At 53.2% G+C, this 12172-nt stretch overlaps 1 protein-coding gene across 1 annotated transcript; it reads left to right on the forward strand.

Annotated features, from left to right (window-relative positions):
• The first annotated feature begins 865 nt into the window (after positions 1-865).
• On the forward strand, positions 866-7466 carry LOC310917452 (glutamine synthetase). The gene is made up of 6 exons (XM_083875687.1): positions 866-1715; positions 2259-2420; positions 3916-4062; positions 4850-4977; positions 5959-6158; positions 6526-7466. Exons 1-6 carry the CDS (start codon positions 1493-1495, stop codon positions 6845-6847), a joined length of 1182 nt encoding a protein of 393 aa, XP_083731813.1. The 5' UTR covers positions 866-1492; the 3' UTR covers positions 6848-7466.
• The last annotated feature ends 4706 nt before the right edge of the window (positions 7467-12172 follow it).

Raw genomic sequence — 12172 nt, forward strand, 5'->3', positions numbered from 1 at the left:
CCCTGGGTTCTTCCCGGTTCTTTATCTGCCTTGCGGGACCAAAACACCTTCAAAGGCAAAACAGAGCTGATGTTTTGGGTCTGTGCCCGGGGAGGAGATGTCCCTGTGGAGGCCAACCAGCCGTAAAGTGTTGTTTTTTTTTAGCTGCCCCCGGTGTTTGGCAGAAAAACATTCCTGGGGGTGAGTCAGGCAGCCGCAAACATGAGTCTGCCTTAAGAACCGGGGGAATTAGCAGAACCCCAAGTGCTTCAGAGCCCAGTCATGCCTTAAAGCCTTTTTCTCCTTTTGTAACATCGGAAAACTGCTCCAGACCTCGAGGCCAGAGAGTCGAGGCGCCAGGTTTGCCAGGGGAGGCGGTTATTTGGAATCTTGCCTTCCTTCTTGAAAAAAAAAAAAAAAAAAAAAAAAAAAAAAAAAAAAGTCCAGGATTATTTGAGATAAACCCCGGCACGGGCTGGTTTTGTGCATTGGCACTTTTGGGGTCTGTTTTCTCCCACACTCAGGCAGGATCTATGGAAAACTGGGAAGGCAGCGAGGCGTTTAATCCACCTAATTGGATCTGCCTTGGGCTCAATAGCTGGAAATTGCTGCTGTATTGAAATAATCGACTCGAGTTCACACACCTGTTGTGCTGAGGATTTTTTTAGCCGGCTGTAAATCACAGCAGAGCCTGTGCTGAGATGGTTTAGGGGTTTAAAGAGACTCTGCTATGCTCTGGTGCTTTAAAAATGTGCTTTTATAGATGGGAAGGGCTGAAGATGATTTCAGTGTTTTCCCTGCAGCAACCCTCAGGGAGAAGGAAAACCTTGGGGGCAAATCCAGCCCTGCAGACACGGGTGGGAAAGGGCCATTCCTGGGGTGTCCAGGGCAGGATGAGAGGAGAGAGAGGTGGTGGTGGGGCTGCCAGAAATCTGCCCTGTCCCCTGTCCCTGGGAATCTGAAATCCCTGTCCCCAGGATCTCACAGGCACCCAGATCCATTCCATCACACATGGATGGTCCTGGACAGGTTTTTGGGGTGCTGGGGTGGGGGGCAGCACAGCCCATCAGCCTCCCCAACTCCCTCACTGGGAGAAAAACATCTGCACACTTTTTTTTTTTTTTTTTTTTTTTTTTTTTTTTTTTTTTTTAATAATAATAATAATAAATAAATTATTAAGCAAATAACTCCCCACTTTTTAAACAAAGCAACGCTTTAACCATAAGCTCTCTTTTTTTTTTTTTTTTTTTTTAATAAGTAATATTTTAATAAGGAAAGAAAACAATACTAAACGCCCTCAATGGGTGTCCCGGAGGTTGGGCCGGGACCTGGGGCGGAGCCGCCTCCGAACCGCCCCCGGACCGCGGGCGCCTTTAAAGCGCGGCCCGAGCGGGCGCGGGCAGCGCTGGGCCCGGTGAGCGCGGGGTCGCGGGTTCGAATCCCGCTCGGGGTGGGGAGTTGGGGTGGCTTGTGATGGTCTGGGAGGTTGGTTTGTAAAACAGCCGTGGGGGAGATGGGCCGGGGGGTGATGTGGAGCTCACCTGTTTGCCCTCGCAGGGCCGTCGCCGCGATGTCGGTGTCGCACAGCTCCAGGCTGAACAAGCTGGTGCGGGAGCAGTACATGAGGCTGCCCCAGGATGGGAGGGTGCAGGTCACCTACGTCTGGATCGATGGCAGCGGAGAGGGAGTGCGCTGCAAGAGCAGGACCCTCGATAAGGAGCCCAAAAGCATCGAGGGTAAGGAGGCTGCTTGTCCCTGGGGGTGATGGGGGGTGTGAGCATCTCCTGGGAGGATTTCTGGGGTGCCTGGGGAGGTGGGAGCTGGGACAGGCTGTCCCTGGTTGTGTGGCACCAGTGACACTTGTTGCAGCTGTGCAGTGAGGTGGCACCAAGCAGAAGGGTAAATACCCAACCTGCGTCCCTGCGGTTTGCCTAATCCGCTAATCTCTGCTATTAGCGCTGGGTGGGAAGGGGAGGATGAGCTCCTCGCCCCTTTGCACCGGGCAAACAGGCACGGAGACGTGTCGGCATCTGCACTGGGGTTTGGCAGAGGGAGGTGGAGCGGCTGGGGCTGGTCCTGCCCGGGCTGGGGCGGGGGGAACACACTGATGCTCAGGGAATGTGCAAGAAAACAAGAAAACCTTTGTGTTTGACATCCCATGGAACTCAGCCCCCCTTGGGTGCTCCATCCCGGTGCTGAGCCACCAGCACTTGCCACAACACCTGTGTGAACCTTTCCCCAACCTCACTCCCAATTCTGTCACCCCTCCTGGCTCTCAGATGTCCCCGAGTGGAATTTCGATGGCTCCAGCACGGCACAGGCAGAGGGCTCCAACAGTGACATGTTCCTGGTGCCTGTCTGCATGTTCAGGGACCCTTTTTGCCTGGACCCCAACAAGCTGGTGCTCTGTGAAGTGCTGAAATACAACAGGAAACCTGCAGGTGAGCACCCCAAACTCCCCTTATTATTTAGGGTGTCACCTCCTCCAGGAGCACATATTGAGGGGCTGTTGGTTATTTTTTAAAGCAACCAGAGACAACAACTGGCCCTGGGGCAGCAGAGCTCCCAAGCACTTGGCCCCAGGCTCCAAAAGGTGGTTGTTTGCAGGAACCTGTTTTAGTGGAGAAGGGCAGAGAGAAGTGGAATTCACTGACTGCACTCACCAAAGGCGTCTCCTGGCTCTTGAGCAGGAGCTGGAAGTGCCCAGGGGTGTTTAAAGTCCCAGAGTTGTGGTTGTTTTTGTCGCTGCAGAAAAGGAAGGAGAAGATGCTGAGGCGGCGTGTGCTCGCTCAGCCCTTTTTGCAAACAGCCCCCAGAACTCTCTGTTATCGCCCAGTCTGCAGCCACAGGAGTCTGCAGCCCGCCTTGTCCCTCTGATAAAAGCCCAGACACAGGAAAAAATAGGAGGCTGTTTGCAGGGACGCGCTGAGGGGCTCCCCGAGGGGTTATTTACCGGCAAATAACCGGATATTTGCCACTCAGGCAGGGCTGTGAAGGGGAGGGAAAGGACATCTGTGGGTTATGCAGGGATGGGGAAAGACTGAGAGAGGCTGATTCCTCCTCCAGCAGCCTCCAGATACGGGTGGGGGAAGTGCCTTGGTTGAGATTCCTGCCCGGCAGCTCCTCCGCTGGAGGAGTTTGGAAAGAGAGCCCCTGATCCTGGGGCTCCTGGGGCAGAGGGAGCTCAGCCCAGAGCCTGATGGTGAGAGGGGTGCACCCTCCAGCCCTTCCCATGGAGGGTTTCCATGGAAGAAATTGTCCTACCCTTGCCACCATCTGCCACTGCTTTCCCCCAGCCCCATGCTCCTTTGTAGCTGCTCTGGGGTTTTATTGCAAGTTAAGGCAGAATGTGCAGCCTGGAGCCTGTCTGTCCCTGTCACAGCAGTTTTTTCAGCCTTTGTTGCTGCTGTCTTGGTTCAAACTCTCATTCCCCTTGTCTGGACAGTTCTCTGCTATCTGTGTTTTCCTGGCAAAGCCCCAGTCGCCTTGAGCACCTCAAAAGGCTGAGGCAGGGTCAGCCGGTCTGGATGGTAACCAAAACCATGGAGCTGCAGAAAGATAAGGATAATTAAGATGAGGATGGGGGTGAAGGATGGAAATCCCTGTTCCCAGGTCTGCTGAATGCCTGTAGGATGGGGCTGGGGTGAGGCTCCTGCTCTCTCAGTGAGTAAGAGGAGGAGGATGTTCGTGGGCCATCAGCAGTGGTTTGGGGAACAGGGTAATTAAACCCTCTTGACCTGTGGCCTGATGCTCTGGTGATGGAGTAACTGTGAGGAGGAATTTGCTGAGCAGGAAGGGGGACTCACTCATGATTTCCTTAAGGCTTTTGTGGGAAGCTCTTGGCAGTGGTGGAGCCTCGGTGTGGGAGTGGGATGAGCAGAGTGTGGTGGGTTCTGGCTCACAGAGTGACTCTAACCTGAACCTCTCTGCTCGCAGAGACCAACCTGAGACACACCTGCAAGAAGGTCATGGACCTGGTGAAGGACAGCCACCCGTGGTTTGGGATGGAGCAGGAATACACCTTGCTGGGCATCAATGGCCACCCCTATGGCTGGCCCGACAACGGCTTCCCCGGCCCGCAGGGTAAGAGCTCCCTCCTGCCCAGCCCCAAATCTCCCCTCAGCTCCCACCCTGCTGCCTGTGGCAGATCCCCCATGCCCAGCACGGCTTTGCCATCAGGGATGTCCCCAGGCAGGAGGTGTTTGCCCAGAGCACCTGGTGCCCCGTGGCTCAGCTTGCACAAACAGCTCAGCTGCACGACTTGTTTGGCAAGGCCTGGAGAACTGGGCTGGAAAAACCTCCTCCCCTTGGCTGTTGGGGAAAAGGGCTTGGCATGGCTCGTGGTGCCCTCCTGCAGCAGCTAGCCAGCTACTCTGCTGCCTCCTGGGAGAGAGCCAGAGGTTTCCCAACCTGATTTATTTTTTGTGTGGACCCGGCTGCTTGCAACATCTCCCTTCCCCCAGGCGGGGAGAAGAGTTTTGCCTGACCTGCTTGAATGAGGAAGATACCAAACCCCGGTGAATTGGATTTTTCTAGCCCTGAACAATGCCAGCTGCTGTCAGAACAATCACGGACGCTTGATGTGCTCAGAGGGTGAGGGAGGTACCCCGGGGCAGACCAAACTTTCCTTATCTCGAGGCCGCCTCCCAATTGATGTGCTACAAGTATTATTTAACTGCCCAGATAAGGCTGAGGTTGCACAGATGAGCTGCTCACACTGCTGGGGTTGGTGCCTTGATGTCCTGTGGAGAGAAATATAATTTTAAATTCCCAACAATCCTCTGCCCATGGCAGCAGGTAGCTGGGAGTGTGGGATTATGCTACAAAGCTGCTGTTGCTCCCTGAAGTTTGACTCCTTTGTTCTTTCCAGGCCCCTATTACTGTGGGGTTGGAGCAGACAAGGTGTACGGGCGTGACATTGTGGAGTCCCACTACAAGGCCTGTCTCTATGCGGGGGTGAAGATCTGTGGCACCAATGCAGAGGTGATGCCCTCCCAGGTAGGTGTGGATGGTCCCAGGCAGCCCATTCCCAGAGATGGATATGAGCTCTCATGAGGCTGGAATAACCCAGCATCCCCCAGCTCCTCTGGAACACCAAATCCAGTCACTCCTCACGTTGGTTTTGCTTTAGGTGGGAGCAGTTGCACTGCTAGAATGGGGAATGTACATTTCATTTTCTCTTAACTCAGCCTGAGCTCCTTGCACAGCTCAGCCTGAGCTCTGGGAGCTCCCCCACAGGAGCAGGGATGTGGGGGACAGCAGGAGCTGGGACAGGCTGCAGGAACACCTCGTGGGTCTGAGTCCTGTCCTGAACTGGGAAGCTCGGGTGGGACATGGCCTTGGGGAGCAGTTGGGAGGATTTGGGTTTATCTAGGATGAGCAGCAGGGAGCCCCTGATTGCATTAGGCAGGTGGCCAGACTGACCGACTGCGGGTCGCTGACTCTCCTGCTGCTGATGTGGCCATGATAAGCAGGGTCTTATCAGCACTGGAGCCGAGGAAGGACTTTTACCTACCCCAGTGTTTGCCCCGAATTCTTAAGGATCCTTCTTGGCCGCCTTCCGCATCCTGGGCTCAGGCCCTTCCATGCCAGGAACCATAAAGACGTCACCCTGTGCTTAGTCACTGTGGGTGGTGCAACCCTGGCTGCTGGGAAGGACTGCCAGGCTCCTCATTAATCCCCTGCCCTGTTTGCAGTGTGGGCTGGGGGTCCTGCTCACAGCAGCTCCAGCCTCAGTCAGACCTGGTGCTTATTTACGTCTGATTTGCTCAAAACCCCCTCTGATTTACTCTACATAGTGACAAGCACTTTATTCCCCTGTTTTTTTCGCATGCTGAAGTTGTCCTGTTGCTTGACTTAATGCTCCCCATCCTTGCTGTTGGTTCCCAAGGGTGACACTCAGCCACAGCCCAGGCTGGGAGTGGCAGGGATGTCACCCACCTGCCCACCCTTACCTGTGCATCTGCTTGTCCCTTCCAGTGGGAATTCCAGGTGGGCCCGTGTGAAGGCATTGAGATGGGGGATCACCTCTGGATGGCTCGGTTCATCCTCCACCGTGTCTGCGAGGACTTTGGGGTCGTGGCCACTCTGGACCCCAAACCCATGACCGGGAACTGGAACGGCGCCGGGTGTCACACCAACTACAGCACTGAGGAGATGAGGAGAGAGGGGGGCCTCAAGTGAGTCCTGGGGGGCTCTCAAGGGGAGTCTCAGGACTCAAGGGGGTCCTGGGGGGTTCTCAAGGGGAGTCTCAGGACTCAAGGGAGTCCTCGGGGGCTCTCAAGGGGAGTCTCAGGACTCCAGGGAGTCCTCAGGGCTCTCTGGGATGTACCTGGGGGGCTGTGGGCCATATGGAAATGTCTCTCTGCCCACATTGCTGCACCAGGCAGGGCTGGGGCTGTCCCAGCTCATTATTTTAAGAGCGGCTGATCATACAAGGCTGTCCCCTGGCCTGTCCTTATCCACACACAGAAGAAGGGGCTACCACCCCCCAAAACCAGACCCACTGAACCCGCTTCTCCTCTCTTCTCCTCTCCTCTCCCCCAGGCACATCGAAGCCGCCATCGAGAAGCTGAGCAAGCGGCACGACTACCACATCTGCGTGTACGACCCGCGGGGCGGCAGGGACAACTCGCGGCGCCTCACCGGCCACCACGAGACCTCCAACATCTTCGAGTTCTTGGCCGGCGTGGCCAACCGGGGCGCCAGCATCCGCATCCCGCGCCAGGTGGGCCAGGATGGTTATGGATATTTCGAGGATCGGCGACCGGCGGCCAACTGCGACCCCTACGCCGTCACCGAGGCCATCATGAGGACCACGGTGCTCAACGAGACCGGGGTGGAGACCAAGGACTATGCTGAGCATTGAAGGGCTGCAGGGTGGGTGGTGGAGCTGGTTTCTTGTGCCAGCAGCAGCTTTTTCTCTCCCGTGGGATTTGGTGCCTTGTGTGCGGCGGCTTTGGCTGCAAGCTCAGACTCTCTTTAGGAGCCTCGCTTCTGGTCTTGTGAAATGTCGCCGTAGAAATGTGTTTTATAGCAAAGAGGGAGGGGCCCCAACCTGTTTTCTCAACCACTTTTGGTTTTTTTCTGGTTCTTGGTTTTAGATCGAGGTCTTGATTTTTTTTTTTTTTTTTAAAAGAAAGTTGGATTGAATTTTTTTTTTTCCCCCGATGGACTTTTACACTGTGATGTACATAGATCCCAACGTGGATGCTGCAGCTGCTGCTGTTTGCACCTGTGGAGGGTGGGTGCTTTTTTTCCCCCCTATATCTCTGTCACAAGGAAACGATAATAAATAATTTTCCTGGCTGCGTGGCAGCTGGGTTATGCTGTGGTGGAGTGCATTTTTCTGTAGCTCCTAAAACCTTGTGGAGGTTTTAATTTGGGTGAGTTGCAGCTACTGAGCAGCCTGAGCAGGAGCTGGAGGAGTGGAGATGCTGGAGGATCCTTGAGGCAGGTGCCTGGAGCTGCCTTGCCTCATTTTCTGGAACAAAGGCCATCTCCTTCCATCGTGATCCCAAAGGCAAACAGAGCAGTGCAGGCTGAGCAAACAGCGGCTGGGGCAGCAGCTGGCGGGCGTTTACACAGGGTGTGTGCTGCTGCTGAGTCAGCACAGCCAGCCCGGCCCCGGGCACAGCCAGCACAGCCCTCCCCTCTGGGGACACCTTTGGGTGCAGGAGGGGACCCTGGGGACACCCCTCCTGCTGTCTTGGTGAGCCACAGGGTCATGGTGCAGCTCTGTGGGTTGGAGTCTCTTCACAAGGTCCAGGTCATAGATTTAGTTGTAGAATCACAGAAGGATTTGGGTTGGAAGGGACCTAAAAGCCCATCCAGCTCCACCCCCTGCCCTGGGCAGGGACACCTTCCACCATCCCAGGGTCCTTCCAGCCTGGACTTGGACATTTCCAGGGATCCAGGGGCAGCCACAGCTTCTCTGGACAACCTGTGCCAGGGCCTGCCCACCCTCCCAGGGAAGAATTTCTTCCTACTCTCCTTCAGTTTGAAGCCATTCACCCCCATCCTGTCAAATTAATGTAGTAAAACCCAGAGGAAGGACATTTCCATATGGATGGGCTGTTATCAGTCCCAGACCCTTGGGTCCCTCCAGAGGCAGCTGTGGGGTGATGGATACAAGCACAGGGCACATTCCTCTGATCCCAGGGACATCTCAGGCAGGTCAGGATGTGACCCAGCTGCCATCACCAACAGGGAGTCACTGGAGGTGAGGGGAAGCAGCAGCATGGGCAGAGAACATCACCTCCAGTCCAGTGCAGTAGTGTGGGTTTTGAAACTGGTTTTATGTTTATCCTTGAATCTGACACAGGTAAAAACCTGGACTGGAGAGAGGTCCCTGAGTCCCTCCTGCAGGGCACAGGGAATGAGGGCCAGGGGAGCTGGGAGATGGTCAAACCCTGGATGGACCACAAGCATCCAGGAGCCCTCAGTGCCTCTGAGCTGTTCAAAAATAAATGTAACCCAGTCCTCACCCTAAAATGGAAAGATTTTCTTTCCAGAAGTTGCTGTTTTTGGGATGTTTAGCATTTTTCATCAAAACCACAAGCCTGTCTTGTTTCCCTCTCAATTCTATGATATCTCCAATGGGTAATTTGAGCACTGGGACAACGACTGATGGATGCAGCTGGAAAATCAATAGAGAGCTAAATCTGGAGTGGGGAGACTCCTGTTTGTTTCCCTGGCTACACCAGTCACTGAAGCACTCCAGCTTTCATCACACTGTGCTGTACAGACGCTGTCAAATTTGGAAATCCTGTGAGTTCACATTCCCAACATAAAAAACATCTGCAGCCGGACACAGCACCGTGGGACATCCAAACATTTTGTGTCTCTGAACCCTGTGGTTCCCCTGCAACCGAGCTCCATCCTCTCCAGGGTGGGATGGTGAGGCTCCAGGGGCAATCCAGGAGCTCTCCCAAAGCCATTTCTGGGGTTTTTCTCTGAGCTGAGATCAGCCCTGTCCCCACCAGCCAGGACTCACTGTGTGTTTGGAGATGTTCATGCTCTCCTCTGCCAAAACACAGATCTTCTCACTGGTGCTTTTTGGGGTCAAGCTGGGCCAGAAAACACGTCAGGGTTTTGGTTTTTTTTCCCTAAATCAGAAGTGATTCCCAACCACAGGGCCTGCAGCAGAGGGGAAACAAGGACAACAGCACATTCCCACAAGAGCTTTTTCCAATAGTTTTGCTGTGTTTGCCACTGTTGGAGGTGGATTTTTGGGTTCAGTGAGATGCTGGGGATGGAGCCAGATGTCAGGCTAAGACTTGAGGCTGTGGCAGTGTCCCCATCACCATCCAAGGGTTGGAAAATGCTGGGAGGAGATGCAGCCAGAATCTCTGTGCTGGGCTGCCAGGGGTGGGAGCAGGGCTGGGATCTCAGCTGGGATCCAGCCTGGAATGGGGCTGCTGAGGCTGGGCCACTCTTATCCAGGGCTTTCCTGAAGGCGTGTCCTGTGTGGATGGGTCAGTGTCATCCAGAGCATTCCCCAGGAGCATCCCAAGGTGGGATGGGTGTTGCTCTGATCTTTTTTCAGTATTTTGATGATTGCGTTTTTGTAGTGGAGTTTCTTACAGATTTTCAGGTAAACAAAGTGATGTCTCTGGAGGAGGGACAATTGATGGACTTCTAGTTTGACCAGTGTGGTGGGAGAGGTGTCAACCATGGTCATTGTCCAAAATCTGTATAAACCCAAGTAGAAAAATAAACTTCTCTTTTTTTGCCCTGATGACCTGACATGTGTGTGTTGTTCATTTTGTGTCCTATAGCGACAGATGGGTCAGTGTTATCCAGGGATTTTTTTGAAGGAGTGTCCTGGGTGGCTGGGTCGGTGTCACCCAGGGAATTCCCCAGGACCATCCCGGTGTCCCTGCGGTGTCACCTGGAGCATTCCGAGGTGGATGGGTCGGTGTCACCCGGAGCATTTCCCAGTCGCATCCTGGGTGTCCCTGTGGTGTCACCTGGAGGATTCTCCAGCCGCATCCCTGCGGTGTCGCCGGCCGGGGGTGACAGGGACATTCGGGGGGCTGGCGCCCTCTGCAGGCGCGCACAGGGATTGCAGGGAGCAGGTCCGTGCTGGGAAAATCCTCTTGGATCATCGAGTCCCGCAGTATCGCCAAGGCCACCTCTAATTCATGTCCCATGTCCCCATGTCACCATGTCCCCACGGCTTTTAAAACCCTCCAGGGTGACTCCACCGCTGTCCTGGGTAAGGCTGGTCAACCCTTTTGGTGAGGAAATTCTCCCCAATATCCAACCTAAACCTCCCCTGGAGTGACTTGAGGCTGTTTCTTGTCATCCTTGTGATCTGGGAGAAAAGCCCGAGCCCTGCCTGGCTCCACCTTCCTTTCAGGTGCTATATAAAACATGGATTTCTGCCTCAGATATATTTAATAAAGTTATTTGATAGCCAGAAATCCAGCAGGTGCCATAATGCCAAGAGAAGTGACCATAACTAACACCCTGATCCCAGATTTGATTTCTTGCACCCTTACAAAAGAACAAACTCTGATCCCAGATTTGATTTCTCGCACCCTTACAAAAGAACAATGTACAATGCTAGGAGGTGAAGGAAAATAAATCTGCTTAACACACCCCAAATCATTTCATGCTGCTGTAAAGCAAAATCCAAGTTTGTTAGAAGGGAGGAGATCACAACAGAAGCTTTGCCTGCATCAGCCAGAGCTGTCAGCAGTGCTTTTAGGAGAGAAAAACACCACAACAAACCAAAACATCAAACTCTTTTGGTTTAGGCTCTGACCATGCCCACCTGCTCTCAGGGGCAGATACAAATTTTCTATTTCCACACAAACACTCACAGATAGTGGCAAATAAAACCCCCCTGGGGCTGTGCCCGTTCCCCATCCCAGCCCTGGAACTGAGCTGGGGGATGCCCAGGGACGTGTTACCCCTCAGGAAGATTTTTCCCCAGGGCTGTGACCCAGCAGATGGATAAAAGACTCTGAGATGTGGCTCCAGTGGGTGACCCACCCTCATATCCTCATCCAGGCATCCCCTGGGCTCCCTTCCTTCCCCAAATACCCCAGGATGTGCTGCAGAGAGGATGCCCAGGGAGGGTAAACACCATGCCCACCCCATGACAAGGAGCAACAGCACAGGGGTTTGCACCTTTCTCCCTTTTCAAGTCTCTCTCCCATTATTTTGAATTCAGACAAAGCCTTCAAGATTATTTTTTTATTCCAAGCCGGTTATAAAAAGGACATTGGAATTACAGTTCCAGGGCTAACAATAGCATTACTCAGAGCTGCTGCCCAGAAGTGGAAAGCTCTGGGTAGAATAAAGACCTAAACTAAAATGTCAATAATAATTCCTTTTTTTTTTTTTTTCTCTCCCTGTCTTCCAGCCCACACAATCTGCTTGGGTCCCTCTATCTTAATGAGCATTAAAATGGTTTCAAATTAGATCTACAGAAAATTGAATTTTTTTCCCTCAGAAGCTTAGGCTGGCCTTTAAAGGCCACTGATGATATTTTGGTTTCGTGTAAGAGCATCTTTGATCTCAAAGGCTCTCAGCTCGTGGAGAGACACGGCTCATTACCAGCAATTTGTTGCTGTTGAGACGTGGGTGAAGGAGGAAAAACACAGTGGAGAGAGAATCAGGGAGAGGTTTGGCTGGGGGGTCCTTGGCCCCAGATCCCACCAGCCCCATGTGGCTCTCCTGGCTGCTCTCAGCTTGGTTTTGTCCCCAAAAATGTGGGATCAAAGAGCCCCATGACCCACCATGAGTGGTGGGTTTTTGGTCTTATCAGTTTTATGTGTGTATTTGTTCCTTGTTTTATTTTTTTTTTTTTTTTTTTTTTTTTTTTTTTTTTTTTTTTGTAAGTTGTAATGGTTTGCCCCATGTCACCCATGTCCAGCCCTTCTTGGTTTTCCCAACCCCAGTTATGTGTCAGTCAGAAGTTATCCAGCCCCTGGGTCTTGTCTGTCACTTTGGGGTCTCTCCCAAAAGTCTGGAAAGTTCCAGTGAGGGCCCCAAGTGATTGGACAAGACTTTGGCTGTCTCTCCACCTGAGTTATTGATTTGTTATAATATGTCATTTACCTGCAGAGCCATCCCCACATCATCCCTGATTTGTCCTCAGTCAAACCCATCCCTGAGTTCCTCCCCCAATAAAAGATGTTACTTTGGGGGGTTTCCTGCCCCTTTTTTCCTGCTGCTTCTG

This window comes from Zosterops lateralis (assembly GCF_965231275.1).
Source record: "Zosterops lateralis genome assembly, chromosome: 20".
Taxonomy (NCBI): Eukaryota; Metazoa; Chordata; class Aves; order Passeriformes; family Zosteropidae; genus Zosterops; species Zosterops lateralis.

What these genes read in the sequence shown, in the direction of transcription:
- LOC310917452 (XM_083875687.1), top strand. Translation starts at nt 1,493, where the DNA reads ATGGGCCGGGGGGTGATGTGGAGCTCACCTGTTTGCCCTCGCAGGGCC. An exon ending in CAGAGGTGATGCCCTCCCAG is followed by an intron (nt 4,978 to 5,958) that starts GTAGGTGTGGAT and finishes TGTCCCTTCCAG; the next exon opens with TGGGAATTCCAGGTGGGCCC. An exon ending in AGGAGAGAGGGGGGCCTCAA is followed by an intron (nt 6,159 to 6,525) that starts GTGAGTCCTGGG and finishes CCTCTCCCCCAG; the next exon opens with GCACATCGAAGCCGCCATCG.